The following is a 19,644-nucleotide window of genomic DNA, read 5'->3' on the forward strand; positions in this document are numbered from 1 at the left end:
ACAAGATGTAACTCGGGATCAGTACAAGATAAGTAATGTATGTACACAGTGACTCCACCAGCAGAATAGTGAGTGCAGCTCTGGAGTATAATACAGGATGTAACCTGAATTTCTAGTAGGAATAACAGAGGAATGGTACAACATAGATTCATAATAGATGCTTCAGAATTGTCAGTAAAGGTGACCAGTCTTATTTAATTCTATATATAAATATCCTGCTATTATACCATAAATGTGTGCAATTAAGAAATCCCACCCATAATCCTGTATATGCGAGTAGCCTTCACCCTGCACAGATAGGATTTCCTGGTTCTGCCATGTTGTTCCTTAGATGTTATGACTCAGTATATACAGTATCTCTTCAAAGACCCGGTGTAGTTTTTGCTAATTGGTATAATTATGACTGATCTGTAAAATGTTTCATGGCCAATACCCAGAGGCGGCTTTTATTTGTCATCTGTTACAATTGCTGCAGTATTACAAATCCGTGTCAGATCTTGCGGGAACTAGTTGGAATTGCTTTTGCAAGTAAGGATAAGCTGTGCACCGTATAACAGACAAAGGAGTCGCATTATGAGCTACTTACTGGTGTGTTCCCCCTGTACGAATAGTAATCAATAACCGCCTCTGTTCACAGAAGACAGGCTGTAAAAGGCATCTGTATTCTGCCGATACCTCTCAGATAAGCGGTTTCTTGTAGAGCAATTCCCTAATATTTACTTGCAGGAATTTTCCACTTTTGCAACAATGTTTGTACCGTTGCAGGTGAAGCAACCTTGCCAGTAGTGTTAATTGACCCTCAAAATAACAGAAATATTGTGGCAAATATGGGGGAACTGCTCAATCCCAAACACTGTAGCGTGTTTCTCATTGGGGGAGCAGTCCCACCGCATGTGGACAGCAGAAAACGACCATCTCCATCAAAAAAATGCGTACAATGGAGGATGCCGGCGCGGTCCACATGCACCACAAAGGCATCCTACACAAAAACGGAGCATTGTGCGGATGAAAATATAATTATGTAAATCACAGAAAATTGATTAATTTGATTAATTGACCCTCCAGTCCAAAACTAAAATTTGACTATACATGACATGGCTTGTGTACTTAGTTCTGCCTATGGGGCCTCTGTTGCGGTCCCCCGTCTGATTCCTTTTAAGATGGAGGCCACGGTCTCGGACTTCCCCAGGCAGAGCGCTGTAGGAAAGTCTAAGACACCCCTCTTCCCCCTCCCCTACCTCCCAGGAGGACCAGCGCCTGGAAGTGGAGGGGACGGGATGTGTCTTAGACTTTCCTACAGCATCTTGAAAGGAAGAGAGGCATCCCTGAGTGCCCTCCGTTAAGGTTTGGACTCCTATCGATATGTGACTGCAGCTTCTTTGCAGACCTGCATTTTTCTATGGTAACGAACCCGAGAATTATACTCCTTTCCACCAATTCATACAAACCTATAGAAAGAAGGGGACAGATGGAAGTATGACTGCAGGATCAGACTACACAGTTTGTTTGTAGTCTGTTACCATGGAGATGCATAGTTCTAGTAAATACAAAATGGTTGAGATTTTTTTCTAATCAACATTATTGAAAAGTTATTTTTCAATTTTGCTGCAATGGAACAAATTGATTGAAAAGGTCGACCTTACCTTTAATTCACTTTTTGCTCCCTCAGAGCCTCTTGTCTGCATTTTTTTCTTCTCCTGGGACGCGCTCTCCACGTTATTGTTACTGAATAGCGCAGTGTCAGTGATTATAATGACCCCTTTGTTGGTGAGTGACTCCGCACAGCTCTGCCATTCTGCACTCAAGCCTGTTTACAGAATTACGCATGCACCGCGCTGTTCAGTCGCTGTATTGCTACATCCAAGGCCCTGCTCTTCAGCAAGGCGTTGTACACCTGGGAGCTGGTTTGACGGGTTCCCTCTTGCCCAATGTCAGAATTTTTTTTTACAAAGGAATAGTGGGACTAAAATGTATTTAATTTTAAAAAATTTCTTGGGCAGGAGCCAGAGTGGGATGTGAACAGCGCGTTTGTTGCCAACGCTGCCAGTCACATAAGACCAAAGAGCAGGAATAAACTTGACAAGAAGCACAGTGCTAACAAAGAGAATGAGGAGAAGGTACAAGAGGTAAGCCTAAAGTCCTGAGCGATGAGGCCGGGACATTCAGCACCATGGAAAACGTTGTACTATGATGTCCTCTTGATGCTGTTCCTTATAGCACTCTTTAGAATATTCTGGTCCCAATGTGTATATCTATCATATCGGATCTCCAAATCCCCTCTGAATGCTAACATTTTGACAGCCTGTAGACACCACTAGAGGGAGCTAAGGAGCTTTCTGCATACTGCCCTGAGGTGTAATAGTAGATCACAGCAAGCAGCTGGTTAGTGTAAGCTGCCATACTATTGCAGTGCAGTGATGACACAGGTTCAAGAGCTGTGCCCATCCATCATTGGCGGGTGACCACTTTATTATACAGCTGGCACCCTGCTCTGACGCTGACCATGGCAATTAAACCCCTTAGAAGCTATGGTCAGCTGCCTCTAAGTGGTGGGGTCCCTCGTTAACTTCATCACCCTACTAATGGTTTGCTTTTGCAGCCCTGGGCCTGATAGTCTGTTGGACACTGACAGACATAAAAGGACCTTTCAAAAATAAAGATAAAAAAATTTGCACTGCCATGTCTGTATTGACCCATACATTAAAATAATCACCACCGAGCCTAATGAAGGGGACTTCCTAAAATAGCAGCGCCCGCTTTCGAGCCTATTTTCTAGTCTTATAGCAGTGAATGGAGAAAGCCACTCGTGCGTGGATCCTCCCTTTGCAATGGTGGAACCCCATTTTTTACACAGTTGTGGGTCACAGAGGGGGGGGCCTGCACCTATTTGACGTTGATGGCATACACTGTCCAGATCGGGCAACCCCTTTTAAAAGGGTATTCCCACGTGAGACATTTATAACATGTCACTAAGCTATTCCATAAGTGTCTGAAAGGTGCGGGTTCCACCTCTGAGGTCTTCTTCTGTTGTAAGAACGGAACCCCGAAGTGAACGTAAAGCACACACTGCGCATGCACAGCTATGGGATTTAGGCGAGCTAGTCCTTGGTTGCTGTTTTCTGAAGTGCCATCTACTAGTCTCACTGGTGACATGTTGGAGAAATACTGTGATCATTGATATGGGTCATTACAGACATAAGTCATTACAGACATAGGGGTACCATTCCCGTTTTTGTTTTGTTTTTTAAGGTTTTTTTTAGGTGAAAAGGGGATTATTATTATTATTATTATTATTATTATTATTATTATTATTATTATTATATTTTTTTTTTTTTCAAAACACTTTGGGTCTGACCTCAGGGGCCCGTTTTCTGCCATTCTGCAATATGGGGCTGCCCGAGATAGCCGAGCACAAGTGCAGCATGCATGCCTGACCGTCGCTGCATTACAGGTTAGCACAGGCCCCTAATCTCATGATCGACCCCCCCCCGTCAGTCAGACACATCCCCCATCATTTGGATAGGGGATAAGTTGTCTTAAAGGGGGAAACCCTTTTAAGCTTTACCAAAAATAAGTGCCATAGCTAGCTCTTGGTGGTTCTGATTGTGGTTCATTTGTACGATCCTTATTAACGTCATTGAGTGAAGATAACAAAATAGTGAAATTTTGGCAATTTCATTAGAGCTCATGCACACGACCGTATGTATTTTGCGGTCTGCAAAAATTTGATCCGCAAAAAATACGAATGACGTCCGTGTGCATTCTGTAATTTGGCGGAACAAAACAGCACCTGGTGGAAACCTACGCAAACACGGGGAGAACATACAAACTCCATGCAGATGTTGTCCTTACTCGGATTCAAACCTAGTAACCCAGCCCTGCGAGGCACCGGTGCTAACCACTGAGCCACCGTGCTGTAATGTACCCTAATAACTTAGTCATGTTTTTTGTTTTGTTTTTCTGTGGCAGGATGACGGCACCGACCTCTTGATCCAGAGGGCCAGGCACCTTGCTGGTAAGTACCATAGGTTCTTTGGAGGAGAGCCACACATCTTATTCTGTTTAATTTTGTGATTTTTATTTATTTATTTTTTTGCTCATGTACACAGAAGCCTTTTACTGTATCTTATAACACGTGGAGCAACTGTTTTCCTTCATGTTATTAAAAAAAAAGTGTAATGTATATATTTGCAAATGAGGTATAGCCAGAGAAGGTAGGATCGAACTGAGCGACCTTCGTGTTTGTTTGTTTTTTCTTCTCTTTTTAAAAAGTTTTCTCCTGATCTGATATCTACCAGTGTCCATCTAGTCAGCCCCTGTCCGTATGTCTTAAAGAGGACCCGTACCCTCTCCTGACATTTCAGTTTTAGTAACTACTTGCATCCCCCATGTAATAACAATTCCCAAGTATCTATTCTCATGACCCTGTGTTGTGCCATTCCTTTTATTATTCCTGCTAGAAGTTTAAAAATAAATGTCCAGCAGTCTGCAGTAAAGGTACTGCTGGGTGATGGCAGTGGCGGATGTGTCTGACTCTGTCCTATCAGTGTTGCTGGTGTCTGACTGTGCAGGGACACGCTCCCAGCTGGTAACACCCATCCGTACCTTTTTACTGCAAGCTGCTGACAATTCATTCATAACGTCTATCAGGAATAATAAAGGAATGGCACAACATAGTCCTAAGAATAGATGTTCTCAATATACCGTAATATAAGCCGCCCCTTTCACCTGAGACTATTTGTCTCAATCATATTGATATGTAATACATAAAGTGGAACCCATTCTTACACTTTATGTATCTATTTATATTATTAGTACGTGTGGCTTTAAAAGCTGTGACCTTTTTTTTTGGTTATTAAAATAACTAAGCTTCTTTTTTTAAGCAATACCCGAAACTTTATTTTATGTCATTTTTATTTCGACTCCTATTGAGTTACTGTCATTGCGATTATAGAAAGTACGTGGTTTACGGTCATATGAGGCAGAGCGAGAATCTGCATTATTTTTATATTTTTTTTTAAAATCTATTTACTGCTGATTACGCACAACCTTTGGGAGGGCATTTTAGCATATTACACAGTTTGGACTCCTTTTTTCATTCCATGGTTTTTCTTATTTTTATTTTTTCTATGTTGTGGCTTTATATTGAAGACATGAAAACTATAAAAAACATATGGAATTTAGTAGTAAACAAAAGTGTTTCTCAAACCAGAATGTTGTATATTTTACTGTCTTCCCTCTTGCCCCCTTTTGCTTTGACTGCTTACACGCTCTTGGCATTTTCTCAATCTGCTTCATGAGGTCGTCGCCTGGAATGGTTTCTCCATCAGTCTTGAAGGCGTTCCCAAAGGTGCTGAGCACTTGTTGGCTGCTTTTACTTCACTCTGTGGTCCAGCTTGTCCCATATCATCTCAATCGGTTTAAAATTGGGTAGTTTTAATGACCATGTCGTCTGACACAGCACTTCATCACGCCTTCTTAGCCAGAGAGCCCTTACATAGCCCCGGGGGGGTCACTTTCATATTGAAAAAGAAATGATGGATCCCACTGTAACACAAACCAGAAAACCAGATTGGATGGATGTGGCTGCAGAATACTGTGGTAGATATCCTGGTTAGGGAGAGTCCACATCTCGGTTTCATTTTCTGTTCTTCTGATGCACAGGATCCATTTTTGTACAGGATCCTGTAAAACAAAAAACAGATCCTGTAGCACATTTGGCATCCGTTTGAGCTATTTCCGTCTAAGGTCTGTTTTTTAGATGGAAACAAAAAAAAAGAGTACTGCATGCAGGACCTTTTTTTTTTTTCATCTAAAATAATGGATCTCAGATGGAAATGACTACAACGGATGCCAAATGGGCATATCTGATGCACAGGATCTGTTTCTTTACAGGATCCTTAGTTTTTTTTCGTGACCGATCAGAAGAACGGAAAATGAAACTGAGTAGTGAACTCTCCCTTTAAGTGTGCCTTGAATTTTGAGTAACTCCTCAACAGTGCCAGCTGCAGAGCAGGGACCATAAGTAGAAACAGTCCTTTCACCTTTTCTGTGTCCCACAAACACATGGCAGTTGGATCCAAAAATTCGCAAATTTTGACTCTGCTAAAATTCCAAAGCAAAAAGGGGACGACTGGTTTAACACTTTAGTGTGTAATACTTAATTCCATACATGTCTCTTACATCGTCTTCAATATGAATCTATAATATAGAAAAGAAAAAACATGGATGAAAAGGTGTCCAGACCTTTGACCAGTACTGCATATTTTCTTTCTTTCTTATTGCCGATTTCCTCTGTAACTAGGGCTGACAGCTCCAGTTACGGTGGGTACAGCCTCGCTGCAGCTCCTGCAGGTACCTGCCGTTCACACGACAGATACCAGTGTGTATATACGTCGCTCATTCAGCCCCGCTTATACAAGATAGGGAAGGCATGGACAGTAATAAACTGTCTGTACCTTCTCTAAGGGGAGCATGGCAGTCACTGGCAACCCGCTCCTGCACAGTCTCTGTGCATCTGCAACTGCTGCAAGGACGTTCAGACGTGTAAGGTCGTTCAGCGGTTTGGAAATGGTTAGAGAAGGCAGGCCTTTTCCAGTCATTCAAGCAGTGCCAGGCAGGGAGGAGGCAGAAGAGAGCTGCCCAGCGGACACTTCTCCCCGTTCCTGGCTCTTCTTTATAAGCCTCGGCTTATTTTCGGAGTGCTTTGTAATCGGGGGAGCTTGGCGGTATTTAATGCAGCCTGCGGTTCAGGCAACATGAAACTACTGACAGTTTCCCTTTTGTACTTGCCAGTGGGAAAAAACTTCTGGGAGCCAAAGTTTCACAAAGAGCCACATGTTGCAAAGCCCTGCAATGTAAGGTACAGCAAGATTATTATACATTACATTGCGAATATGAAGCATAAGGCGTCCTACGTGAACCAGAAAAAGATGACAGGCCCTCTGCTTTGATCAGTGATTTGTCAGCAGATTTGTGCTGTAGCATGAGGGCCGGCTCCGCATATTAACTTCAGTACCTTGCAAATTGCCTTAAATCCCAGGGCCGTTAATGGCCTGAATTAATGAAGGCACCAAGCGATACATCGAAGAACACTTAAGGAGTAGAGAGAAATTAAAGGGACATTCCAGACAGTAGTGATGCACGTTATATCTGCTGCCTGAAGGGGTGCAGAAGGACTTCTGTCTTTGGTGTCATGCACCGCCCCCGCAGACCCTGCACCAGGCATGGCGCAATGGGGCACATTAATCATTTTATGAATGCTATCTTAAATTTGGATATCTTAGAAGCAGCTCTCAGAAGCGTGCTCGAGTTATCCCAGTGCCTCATGGTGGGCAATAAATTTAGAGCATCTTTAGTCACTTTTATCTAACTATGTCGCCTCTTTGCTGGCTTATTTTAGACCACTTTTATTTATTTTTTGCACCAAAACGTTGGCGCGGTGTGGTGCATCTTAAGCCATGCTCTTTCTGTTACGCCATGCCCCCTGTCCGCAAATTGTGCATCCGGCTGAGTGCAGGCCACCATTTATTTTTTTCAACTTCTGTAGAAATGTCCTGTCCTTGTCTGCAAAACAGACAAGAATAGGACATGTTTGATATTATTTGCGGGGCAGCAGAACGAATGTGCGGATGCGGACTGCACACTGTGTGCTGTCCGCAACTTTTGCGGCCCCATTGAAGTGAATGGATCTGCACAGAAAAACTATGACCGTGCGTATGAGCCGTAAATCGGGCACAAGGTATGTACGTGCACCAGTTTTTGCCTCAGATTGAGCCTGAATACCGGTGCATTTAGCGTCCTAATGTATCTCTGCTGCCTGGAGTGTTCATTTAAAGGGGTATTCCCATCTGGGACAATGATGGCATATCGCTAGTATATGCCATCAATGTCATATAGGCGCAGGTCCCACCTCCTATCTCCAGAACGGTGCTTCTGATGTGAACTGAGAGCTGCTGCACTCTACCTTCATCGCTATATGAGTTTCGAATATAGCCAAGCACTGGCTCAGCTTTTCCCAGCAAAATGGAGAGGTGGTGGCCTTGCAGGTGCGGCGTGATCTCCGTTTACTGGGACTTCCAAAAATAGCTGTGCTCTTGGCTTTTGGGACTCCCATACTGATGAATGCAGAACACCCTGCGCATGCGTGGTTTCCTCTTCTTCACCACGGGCGCCCCGTTCTCTGGATAGAATCTGACATTCGTGGCATATCCTAGCGATACGCCATCCATGTCCTAGATCAGGGATGCTCAACCTGCGGCCCTCCAGCTGTGTAAAACTAGTTGTAGTTTTGCAACAGCTGGAGCGCCGCAGGTTGAGCATTCCTGCCCTAAATGGACCAACTCCTTTTTAGAGTAAGTAATAACACAGTACTTGTTTTGTAAAAGGCAGGAAAGCTATGAAAATAACTTGAAAGTTACACTCACCGGTCCAATAACCTCTATTTAAACGCTTCCTCCCCGATGCCCCCGACCAGGCTTTGTTTTCAGTCCCCGGCCTCAGCAGTCTCTTGTTGTATAGCCTTGAGGGTCGTAATTGGCTGCAACAGTGATTTGTGGTATATGCACACGCATCATCACTGCAACCAAAAACATCAATAGGAAGGATCGGACAGCGAGTAAAATATTTCTTAATATTTTAATGCTTTCAATGCTAATTGTTTTTATTTTTTATTATTTTTTTTAAAACTCTGATAACCCCTTTAAGAATTATAATAAAGTATTTCTATATTAAAGGGGTTCTTCACTTTCATTTAACTGATGATCTATCCTCTGGATAGATCATCAGCTTCTGATCGGCGGGGGTCCGACACCCGCCGATCAGCTGTTTGAGAAGGCAGCGGCGCTCCAGCAGCGCCTCGGCCTTCTCACTGTTTACTGCCGGGCCGCCCGCCCACTGACGTCACGACTTGTATGAACTAGAGTGGGCGCGGCTAAGCTCTGTTCACTTGAATGGAGCTTAGCCGCGCCCACTCTAGTTGATACAAGTCGTGACGTCAGTGGGCGGGCGGCCCGGCGGTAAACAGTGAGAAGGCCGAGGCGCTGCTGGAGCGGCGCTGCTGGAGCGCCGCTGCCTTCTCAAACAGCTGATCGGCGGGTGTCGGACCCCCGCCGATCAGAAGCTGATGATCTATCCAGAGGATAGATAATCAGTTAAATGAAAGTGAAGAACCCCTTTAAGGAATTGCAATACACGCAATTGTCTACCATTATGTAATGTTGTAAAAGGAGTTTTACAGCCAGTAAGCTTCGGAAGCTGTTCAGTGTTGGCAAGAAAAGGTAACTGTGTCCATCTGGGCCATGATTTGTAGGACAAAATCACAGAAATATAGTGCCAAATATGGGGGAACTGCTCAAACCCCTAACACTGTAGCGTGTTTTTCATTGGGGGAGCAGCCCCACCGCATGTGGACCGCAGCAAACGACCATCCCCAGCAAAAAATGCGTACAATGGAGGATGCCGGCGCGGTCCACATGCACCACAAATGCATCCTACACAAAACGGAGCATTGTGCGGATGAAAATATAATATAAATCACAGGAAAAAAATGCACCAAACGGATATGCCACTGACTATACTAGCTAGCCATACAAGCAGATATTAAAAGCTGAGACTTTTGCCAATATATTCCTGTCACGAACATATCGGAGCCCATCATGCACCACGTCACGGTCTCTCAGCATGGCATGATTTGTAGGGGAAAAAAACAAAACAACTTATTATATCCTTAATTGATTTCTTTGTCACTCTGACATCTTCACAAATTTCCGCACAGTCAGATTTAATTTTTGGATGTGAGGTCTCTCATCTGCATTATGCTCACACTTTCCCTGCCGTTATATAGCATGGATGTCATACACCGTGATAGTGTGGCTTTTTACAGTAAATTACTTCAGAGCTGCGTGCGTTTTAGGTTTTCGGCTCAATCCCCAGCTGTATACATTACGTTCTGACCGCTCATCCCGCGACTCGTGGCTTAACCTGACAGCAGTCCTCTCGTGCCCTGAGTACTTGTGAGCGCAAATCTGTTCTGCCATCTAAACCTGTTATAGAAACGCTGAACAGTCAGTCGTCCCCAGATACGCATTGTCTTTCACTTTTTCTGCTAGTTTGTATAGCAAGATTTTTTTCAATTTGATTTTATTTATATAGTTTTTTTTATGTACATTTCATTTTAGAAAAATACCCTGCTCTTCACATCATTCATAACTATCATCACATTGAAAGTATTGCGCTACATAGACTTCCGGTTCCGGCGCGCGCATGGAGAGACGCGAGTAAGCTGCTCTCCGTTCGGCCGGCCTGATTAACGGGTGAACCGCCGCATACCGGGACCGAAAGGTACCCTCAGAACCCCCTAACAGTGTCGGGGGCATCGATGGAGAAGTTCATTGTCAGGGGCGGTTCGCAGAAAGAAGTACGGGCAACACTTCCTCCGGGTGACGACCTGAAAGTGAGGGGCAAGATGGCGCCGGTGGCTGAGAAGAGACACAGGCTTACCCGTTCGGCATCGCAACTGACGCAGAGAAGTGCGGAGGCATCAGGCTCGGAGGGAGAAGAAGGGGAATGCGAGCTTACCACGGCAGATGAGCTGACAGCCTCCTGCAAGTCCATGGCCATAGAAGTGGCTAAACTCCTGGCGCCGGATATCAAGGCCTCCCTGGAAGCCACGGTCTCGTCGGCCCTGCAACAACTACAGTCTGAGGTGGCTCAGCATACCACTCAGATCGCTGATGTGGAGCAGCGGGTGGTAATAGTGGAGGAAGAGCTGGAAAAAGCTCAGAGCAATATCAGAGACCTCCTGCGTGATAATCAGTATCTGAAAGAAAAAATGGACGATTTGGAGAATCGATCTAGGAGGAATAACCTGCGAATCATTGGCCTTCCAGAATCGATCCCTTCGAACCAGCTGGCGGATATTTGCGAGGTGGAAATCCCGCAAGCACTGGGGCTGCGGGGCACATGTACGGTGGAGAGAGCACACCGCCTGGGACCGCCGCTACCTGCAGGGGTCGCGATCCAACAATGCAAGACCGAGAGCTGCTATAGTTAGGTACCTGAACTATGCCGCCAAGGACGCTATCCTGACGAAGTTCCGTCGCAATGTGCGGCCCTTAACGATTAGGGGCAACAAGATACTCCTATTCAGCGACTACTCAGCAGAAGTGGCGAAGCGCAGGAGGGAGTTTTCGCAAGTATGTTCGGCTCTAGCTAGAAACAAGGTCAAGTTTGCCTTGCTGTACCCTGCAACCCTGAGGATCTTTCGCCAAGACGGGACGGTGAATACTTTCTTTTCACCGGGGGAAGCAACGGAGGTATTGGAGTCGGATCCCTTGTTCTCAGATATCATACTGACGTCCTCCCAGCGGTCCGTTTCCTAGGTCAGGGGGAGAGGAGGTAGCCAGAGATCGGGGAGATCGATGCCTAGACCTGCAGACTTGGATCGTCAAGATCCGGACCCTAACTGAAAAGGACATCCGTGAGGTCTGACAGCATCTGTTGAGGTCGCCCTGGAGGGTCACGTGAGATAACACTGGACTTATTGGTTCATTCATGTTAATGTGTTGAAATCTATGTTTAAGCCATACACTAAGGGCTGGCTGGCGGAGTAGAATTATAGGTAGTTAATGAATCTGTTTAGCATAGGTAGCGACAACGGCTACACAGTAGGATGCGCGAAAAAAGCGAAGTCCATAAGTGATTTGTTAATGTTGTGGGGATGGGTAGGGGGGCATGGATGGGAGGGAGGGGAGGGAGGGAGAGGGGGGGGGTGAACGCCGATCGAGAGGGATTAGGATTGTTACTACCTAAGTGCCAATATGTGAAATGTCGGTTTAGCTGGTTCCTGGTGGATTCTCCTGCGGAGAGCGTAAGCACAGAGTATCATCAATGAGAGTGGCCACGTGGAACGTTAAGGGCCTAAGGTCCCCTGCCAAACGTATGGCTGTGCTACGCCACCTTAAAAAACTCAAAATAGATGTGGCGTTCCTGCAGGAGACTCATCTGGAAGAGGCAGATTTTTGTAGGATGCAAAAGATGTGGGTGGGGCAAGTGGTAGGTTCATCCTCAATGGGCAGGAAGTCAGGCATCATGATCCTGTTCCATAGACGCCTGCGCTACGAGATTTCCTCTGTATCTACTGACAAGCAGGGTCGATGGATGCGAGTGAGCTTAGACTCTCCGGTGGGGCAGATAGTCCTGCACAATGTCTATGCGCCCAACGCCTCCCAGATGGACTTTTACAAGTCCTTGGAGCAAGAAATCTTAGGCGAGGACTCACAGATGCTATTAGTGGCAGGAGACTTTAATAGGGTGCATAACGAACAGGAGGACAGGAAGCGTGGTACCTCGAAAATAATACTCGGCAGTATAGGGCCCAGACGTTACTCCCTCTGATACAGAAAACGGGCCTGTATGATGCCTGGCGTTACCGTCATCCAGTGGATCGCGAATATACCCATTATTCCCATGCCCAGGGGTCATGGTCCCGGATTGACTATTTCTTGGCATCTCAGAGGATGCTGTCCAGAGTTAAATTGGTGGAAATCTGACTTATTAATCTCGGACCATGCTCCAGTGGTTATGGAAATCGTGGATACAGTTCCTAGAGGTCAGGATTTTATATGGAGAATGCCCCTGCACTTAGCCAAGGATAGGGATTTTACAGATAAGCTAAAAGGGTGGTGGTGGGAATACTCACAGGACAACGCGGATCAGGCGTCGAACCAGAATCTATTCTGGGATGCGGCCAAAGCGGTGCTCAGGGGCCGAATAATGTCATATTCGATAGGGAAAAAGAGGGAAGCCAGGAGAAAATTTGAGGAGGCCACCCAGAAGGTGCGGGAGACATACACTGAATTCCTACAAAATCCCACAACCCCCAATAAAGTCCTATGGGTTACAGCCAAGCACAGTTTTGACTGCTGTCAGGAAAGGCAGGAAAAGTGGTTTGGGGATTATCAGAGGGCTAAGTTCTTTCGGGTGGGCAACAAGGCGGGGCGGCTGTTAGCAAATTTAACTCGTTCATACGTTACACAGACGACCTTACATCCCCTTAAAGATAAATTGGGAAAGTTATGCTCCCAGCTGAAAGATATTGTGGAAGTATTGGGCGACTACTTCCAAGCGTTGTATGCGAGTGATCCCCCCAGACCCCAGGAAGCTAGAAACCTCTTAGACATGGTAGACCTGCCACGCCTGTCCACCGAAATGCTGGAATCGTTGAGCCGAGATGTCAGTGACGAGGAACTAGGGTCGACAATCAAATCCCTGTCGAATGGCAAAGCTCCGGGCCCGGATGGATTCCCTGCGGAATTCTATAAGACCTTGATCCCAGAACTATCCCCGACGTTGAGTGGTATATTCAATAGCGTTATGGCTGGGGGAGATCTTCCTGACTCAGGCAAGACGGCTTACATAAAGATCCTCCCTAAGCCGGGAAGGGATTTGATGCAGCCCAGCGCATACAGGCCGATCTCCCTGATAAACCAGGACGTGAAGATCCTGTCGAAAATCTTGGCCAATAGATTGGCTGATTGTGTGCCTAGTTTAATTGGTTCGCATCAGGTAGGGTTCATGAAAGGGAGATCTGCGGTGACTAATATACGCAAGGTGTTGGCAGCCCTGAGCGGATATAAAGAGTCTAAAAGCGGTCCTTCTCCAGCGTTGTTGGCAGTGGATGCCGAGAAGGCATTTGACAATGTCAATTGGCAATGGTTAGACATGGTGCTGGACAGGGTTAACATCACAGGTCGCTCAGAAATTTCCTGAGGGCGCTCTATGATAACCCCCAGGCACGAGTGAGTGTGCCGGGCTTTTTATCCAAGCCAATCACTCTGGAAAAGGGCACGCGGCAGGGCTGCCCCTTGTCCCCGTTGCTCTTCAACCTGGCAATGGAACCCCTGGTGAGATGGCTGATTAAATCTGACACCTTCGACGGCATTAGAATAGGGTCCAAGGAGCTGAAAGTCAGCTGCTTTGCAGATGACATCTTGTTATATCTTAGATATCCGGAGCTTCAATTAGAGAGGACGTTGGAGGCTTTAAATCTCTATGGTGGTGCTACAGGCTATAGGGTCAATGCTGACAAAAAGCCAGCTACTGTTCCTGGATCACAGATCCCCCGTAGCGAACTGATTTACAAAATAGGGTGGAAATTCGGAAAGATTACTTGACCTACTTGGGAATTAAAATTGGGCGTACCCCTGCGTCAATATACGCTCTGAATTACCCCCCTCTCTTCCTCAAAATAGAAAATGAACTGGAGAGATGGCAGGATCTGCCATTGTCGGTGTGTGGGAGGGCCCATTTAATTAAAATGGTAAGCTTCCCGAAGCTACTCTACCCGCTCCAGACGATTCCACTGCTGCTCAAACACACGGATGTTGTTAGGATGCAGAGAGCGTTCAACCGCTTCCTCTGGAAAACCAAGAGGCCGCGCATCGCCTATGCCAAATTAACGATGCTGAAAGACGAGGGGGGGCTGCAGCTACCGAATATTCGTCACTACAACCTAGCGTCGCTATTCAGACATGTGCGAGACTGGGTGTGGGGCACGGGTCACTATTCGGCGATAGCCTTCGAAAGGGAACTAGCTGAGGGTGAGGATCTTGAGGCTTTGCTTCACTCCAGACTGAAAGACATTCCGGTGTCAATAAGACAGTCCATTCTATTGAAAGATACCATAATGGCGTGGAAGGCGATTAGGAAGATTTATGGCCTTCCTTGCTACTTGTCGCCCAGGCTTCCACTGTGGTCTTTGCCGGCGTTCCCCCAGGGTAGAGAGAACACTATGTTCCAGTCATGGAGGGAAAAGAATATCATGCGGCTTCAGGACTTGCTACAGACTCCCGGCCTTCACTGGCTACCTTGGGATCAGGTGAAATCAGCAGTATGGCTTCCAGGAAGCCCACTACCTTCCTTACCAGCAAATTAGAAGTTATTGTAGGGCTCAGGCGCTCTCGGTCGGGGAATCGGAGAGGCTGGCATGGTTTGCGGCATTGCTAGGTAGTGATGGTTCCCATGTACCCCTCTCTGAACTACATAGGCGTCTGCACGGCATTCAGACGATAGGCTTGGTGAAAGGGGCATACAAAGCTTGGGAAAGGGAGTTATCTGACCTAAATATAGCGAAAAAAATGAGGGCTGGGAATGGAACTGGTTAGGCGAGCAATGTACAATGAGCAGTGGAGGGAGACGCAACTGAGGCTGATGCATAGAGCAACGTACGCTTTTAATTTATCCTACCATGATGCCCCTGCTCATTATCTGCGTGAGTGCCCTAAGTGTAATCTCCCGAAGGCAGGACTACTACATGCCATTTGGGAATGTCCCAATGGTGCAGCCATTGTGGAAGCAGGCCATTGACTCGATAGAGGACTATTTGGGGAGAGATAGTGGGCCCCACGCCACAACAGTGCATATTCCACTATATACCTTTGAACCAGGAAGAGGAATTGGGATCGGTGGTTGCTAAGCCTGGTGTGCACCTTCTATTGATGTCGGTAAAGAAGTCTCTTTTACGGCACTGGCTAGAGAGGGAGGGTCCGGTGTGGGAGGAGGTCATTGGGACAATGAAGAAGGTTCTTTACCTGGAGAGATTGGAGGTGGAAGCAGGACAAGGAAGCGCCTAGTTGAAAGGTTCATCAAAAAGTGGAGGAAGTTCGTAGAGAAACGGTTATCCGATATTGAAATACAAGAACTTATAGCTCCGTTTAAACAGACTGGCTGGTATCTAAAGGCCCAGCTTGCAAATAGTTTAGGGAAGCTGGAGGTGTAACGTGGCACTTGGGGAATACTTTCTTGGGGGGGTAGGAGGAGTGGCTCAGTGCTGATACCGCTTCTAGTCCTATGGTCCTGGACTGGCGTTCACGGGTGGGGAGTTGGGAGGGGGGTTCGGGATGGGGTCACGAATGAGGGGGTTGGGGTGGGGGGGGGGCTTAAATTGTAAAATTGTGATTTGAGGAATCCAACGTTAACAAACTGCCTGTACAATGTGCTCTGATGCTATTTTTGTACACAATGTTCTTTGTCCATGAATGTACTTGTGGATTCTCTTTTCAATAAAAAGATCTTTAAAAAAAAAAAAAAAAAAGAAACAGCAAAAAATTCCTAAATCTTGTGCAACATGTTACAGCGTCACACAATGGGGCAGATTAACTAAAATTATAGACTGCATAAGTTTAGACTGACACGGACGAGCCTCCCTAGCGTCACCCGTGATACTAGGGAGGCTCGTTCCTGTCATTGGCTGCTCCCCCCCGTTACCGGAACTTTTTATCCGCCCAACAGGGAGATGCAGCAGCGGGCGTCAGAAGAGACGCGGGTGCTGGAGAGCATGGTAAGTAATGTGTGAGGGGCCCAGGCATATGGGGGGGCATTATAGGTCTTTGATAACCCCTTGTAATGACAGACTTCTCATCAAACGGGGGTTTTCACGGTCAAACAGTGCTTTATTGTATCACACGGCACATCACACTTCCAAGTTTGGCGTCATTCGGCACAATGAAGTCGCAGCTTCACCTCACAATGTGTTACATCAACACAAAACAATAAAACTCACTATACAGAAGTCTCCCTAACTCGCCTCTAGGTCAGTGTTCACACTGTGGTATTCTGCTTCGGTCAGACAGCCTCCTAGCTGTGACCAGTGCAACCCACCAGTCCTCCCGGTGGAAGCAGCGAAATACCTTGGGGGAATCTGGTCCAGCAGTCCTCCTGACTTTTACCGGGCCACACCTCTCTCTGCTCCAGACGTCGCTGGGTCCCCCCAAACTCAGGCTTCCTCAGCCTTGTGGCCGCCCAGCCCCCCTGGCAGGGACCACACAGGCCCTCTGCAGGTCTGTTTCCTGGGGCCTAACCCTCACACGCTGAGGATTGCTTTATCCCCAAGTGATTATCGCACCTGACCTGACCTCAGGCCTGGTGAACAACCTCCTCTAATAGGTTTCCTGCACCATTCTAGGACACATATCTTCCCTCTTCATATAGGAGTCCTGTCACTGCCTCACACCCTTTAAGGCACCCATTTAGGCCCCTTTCACACGGGCGAGTTTTCCGTGCGGGTGCGATGCGTGCGGTGAACGCACTGAATCCTGACCCATTCATTTCTATGGGGCTGTGCACATGAGCGTTGATTTTCACGCATCACTTGTGCGTTGAGTGAAAATCGCAGCATGCTCTATATTGTGCGATTTTTCACGCGACGCAGGCCCCATAGAAGTGAATGGGGTGCGTGAAAATCGCATAGCATCCGCAAGCAAGTGCGGATGCGGTGCGATTATCACGCACGGTTGCTAGGAGACGATCGGGATGGAGACCCGATCATTATTATTTTCCCTTATAACATGGTTATAAGGGAAAATAATAGCATTCTGAATACAGAATGCATAGTAAAAGAGCGCTAGAAGGGTTAAAAAAAATTTGAAAAAAATTTAATTCACCTTAGTCCACTTGATCGCGAAGCCCGGCATCTCCTTGTGTCTCCTTTGTTGACTAGGACCTGTGGTGAGCATTAAATACAGGTAAAGGACCTTTGATGACGTCACTCCGGTCATCACATGGTACGTCACATGATCTTTTACCATGGTGATTCACCATGGTAAAAGACCATGTGATGACCGGAGTGACGTCATCAAAGGTCCTTTACCTGTATTTAATGCTCACCACAGGTCCTAGTCAACAAAGGAGACACAAGGAGATGCCGGGCTTCGCGATCAAGTGGACTAAGGTGAGTTTTATTATTATTTTTTTTAACCCCTCCAGCGCTTTTGTACTATGCATTCTGTATTCAGAATGCTATTATTTTCCCTTATAACCATGTTATAAGGGAAAATAATACAATCTACAGAACACTGATCCCAAACCCGAACTTCTGTGAAGAAGTTCGGGTTTGGGTACCAAACATGCGCCATTTTTCTCACGCAAGTGCAAAACGCATGACAATGTTTTGCACTTGCGTGGAAAAATCGCGCATTTTCCCGCAACGCACCCGCCTCTTATCCAGGCAAAAAAACTGACGCCCGTGTGAAAGAGGCCTTAGTGGTACATAAAATGTTTTGAAAAAATGGTATTTATTTTTTGGGGAGGAACGTGGGAAAAGCAGCAGTTCTACGGTGTTTATTTTTTATTTTTTAAACAAGTGGTTAACCAAGCATTAAAAATATGCGGACTTCATTTTGGGTCCATCAATTACGATCATACAAAATTTTTTTTGGGTTTGTTTGTTTGTTTTTACTACTATTTTTACACAATAACTAAACCATTTAAAGTTATTTATCTAAGAATATAAAAAGACAACATTTTTATTTTGTTGTTGATCTAACTGTACAAGCTGTACTGTTCATTGGTGTCATTTTGGGTCATGTGTGACATTTTTTCGGGGGTAAGACATGAACAAAAATAGAGTACAGTAATTTTTTTGTCCTTTTTTTATATTTTTTTATACAGTGTTTACTGTGAAGTATAAGCAATATGATATCTGCGAGTCAGTTTACAGCTGTACCAAATGTATTTAGTTACATAGACGAGCGGTAGTCTTATGGTACCATATCAGTGGTATCATCTTATTACTTTTTAGGAGGGGGGGGATGACCAGTAAGGGACTTGAACATGCAGTCTCTAATACATTGCAATACTTTTGTATTGCAGTGCAGTATGCCTGTCTACATCACTGACTACATACAACCTGTCTACATCCTATTGGACCCTGTCCATAGCAGTACCTAATAGGTTCACTAACATGGCTATAGCAACCCATTGGCACTCCACAATCATGTTGTGGGGTAAAATAAGGAACTTCCTTCCCATCTTGGATGCTGCGGTCAGCATTGACTGCATCATTGATCTGCAATCCAGCAGGAGCTCAGCTGTACATTCAGCATTTCTATCACCGCTAGCTCATGCTGCAGTTGGCTGCGGCTCCATTCCTGAGCCATTGGCATACATGTACAATGACTGTGTTTAAAGGGGGTTTTCTGGGACATATTTATGACCTACCTTGTAGGATAGGTCATTGGTAGTACGAAGCAGAATGCCGTGACTTTGTACATTGTGTAGTGGTAGTTCTTGCTCAAATGCAATACCTAGGAATGGCCTGTGTATGGCGCTGTGGTATTGGCTCCGTACACAGTTTATTTCCGGGAACCTGTGGCTGCTGCTGCTTACAGCTGGTCGGTGGGAGTACCAAGTGTCGGACCACCACAATCTCATATTCATGATCTTTCCTATGGATGGGTCATCAATATGTTGATCCTGGGGAGCCCTTGTAGTCCCTTGTGGTATAGGTTAAAATATATATAAGACGGACTATAAAACATAAAAACAAAACCACTCCATGTGCCATGCTGTAATACGTTACACAACATGTTGTAATCTTCAGTCTTTTCATTGCAGCACCTTGCATCACATTCTGTGTAAATGATGTGCAGAGAAAGATATTACTGTGATAGCGTGCAAGCGAGTTACAGCACAGCACGCTCAGCCGTTCTTTTTTTCTTTTCTTTTTTCCCCTCTATATTTTATTTATTTTAGTATATTTTTTTAAATTAATTTTGCAAAGTGAGCCGTTTCCTTTTCTCCTGGTGGAAAAATTTAGAATTTATTCAATTTGTCAGGAGTGATTTATTTAATTTTTTTAATTTACAC

General features: G+C 45.7%; 1 protein-coding gene across 5 annotated transcripts in view; it reads left to right on the plus strand.

Annotated features, from left to right (window-relative positions):
• Positions 1-19,644, plus strand: part of LOC122940716 (tetratricopeptide repeat protein 31-like) — a 100,132-nt gene that overhangs the window by 52,411 nt on the left and 28,077 nt on the right. For all 5 annotated transcript variants that reach the window (XM_044297427.1, XM_044297431.1, XM_044297432.1 and 2 more), the window contains exons 5-6: positions 2,001-2,126; positions 3,970-4,015. In XM_044297427.1, coding sequence (XP_044153362.1) covers positions 2,001-2,126; positions 3,970-4,015 — 172 coding nt within the window. The remainder of the gene's footprint in view (positions 1-2,000; positions 2,127-3,969; positions 4,016-19,644) is intronic.

This window comes from Bufo gargarizans, chromosome 6, assembly GCF_014858855.1.
Source record: "Bufo gargarizans isolate SCDJY-AF-19 chromosome 6, ASM1485885v1, whole genome shotgun sequence".
In the NCBI taxonomy this organism is placed as follows: domain Eukaryota; kingdom Metazoa; phylum Chordata; class Amphibia; order Anura; family Bufonidae; genus Bufo; species Bufo gargarizans.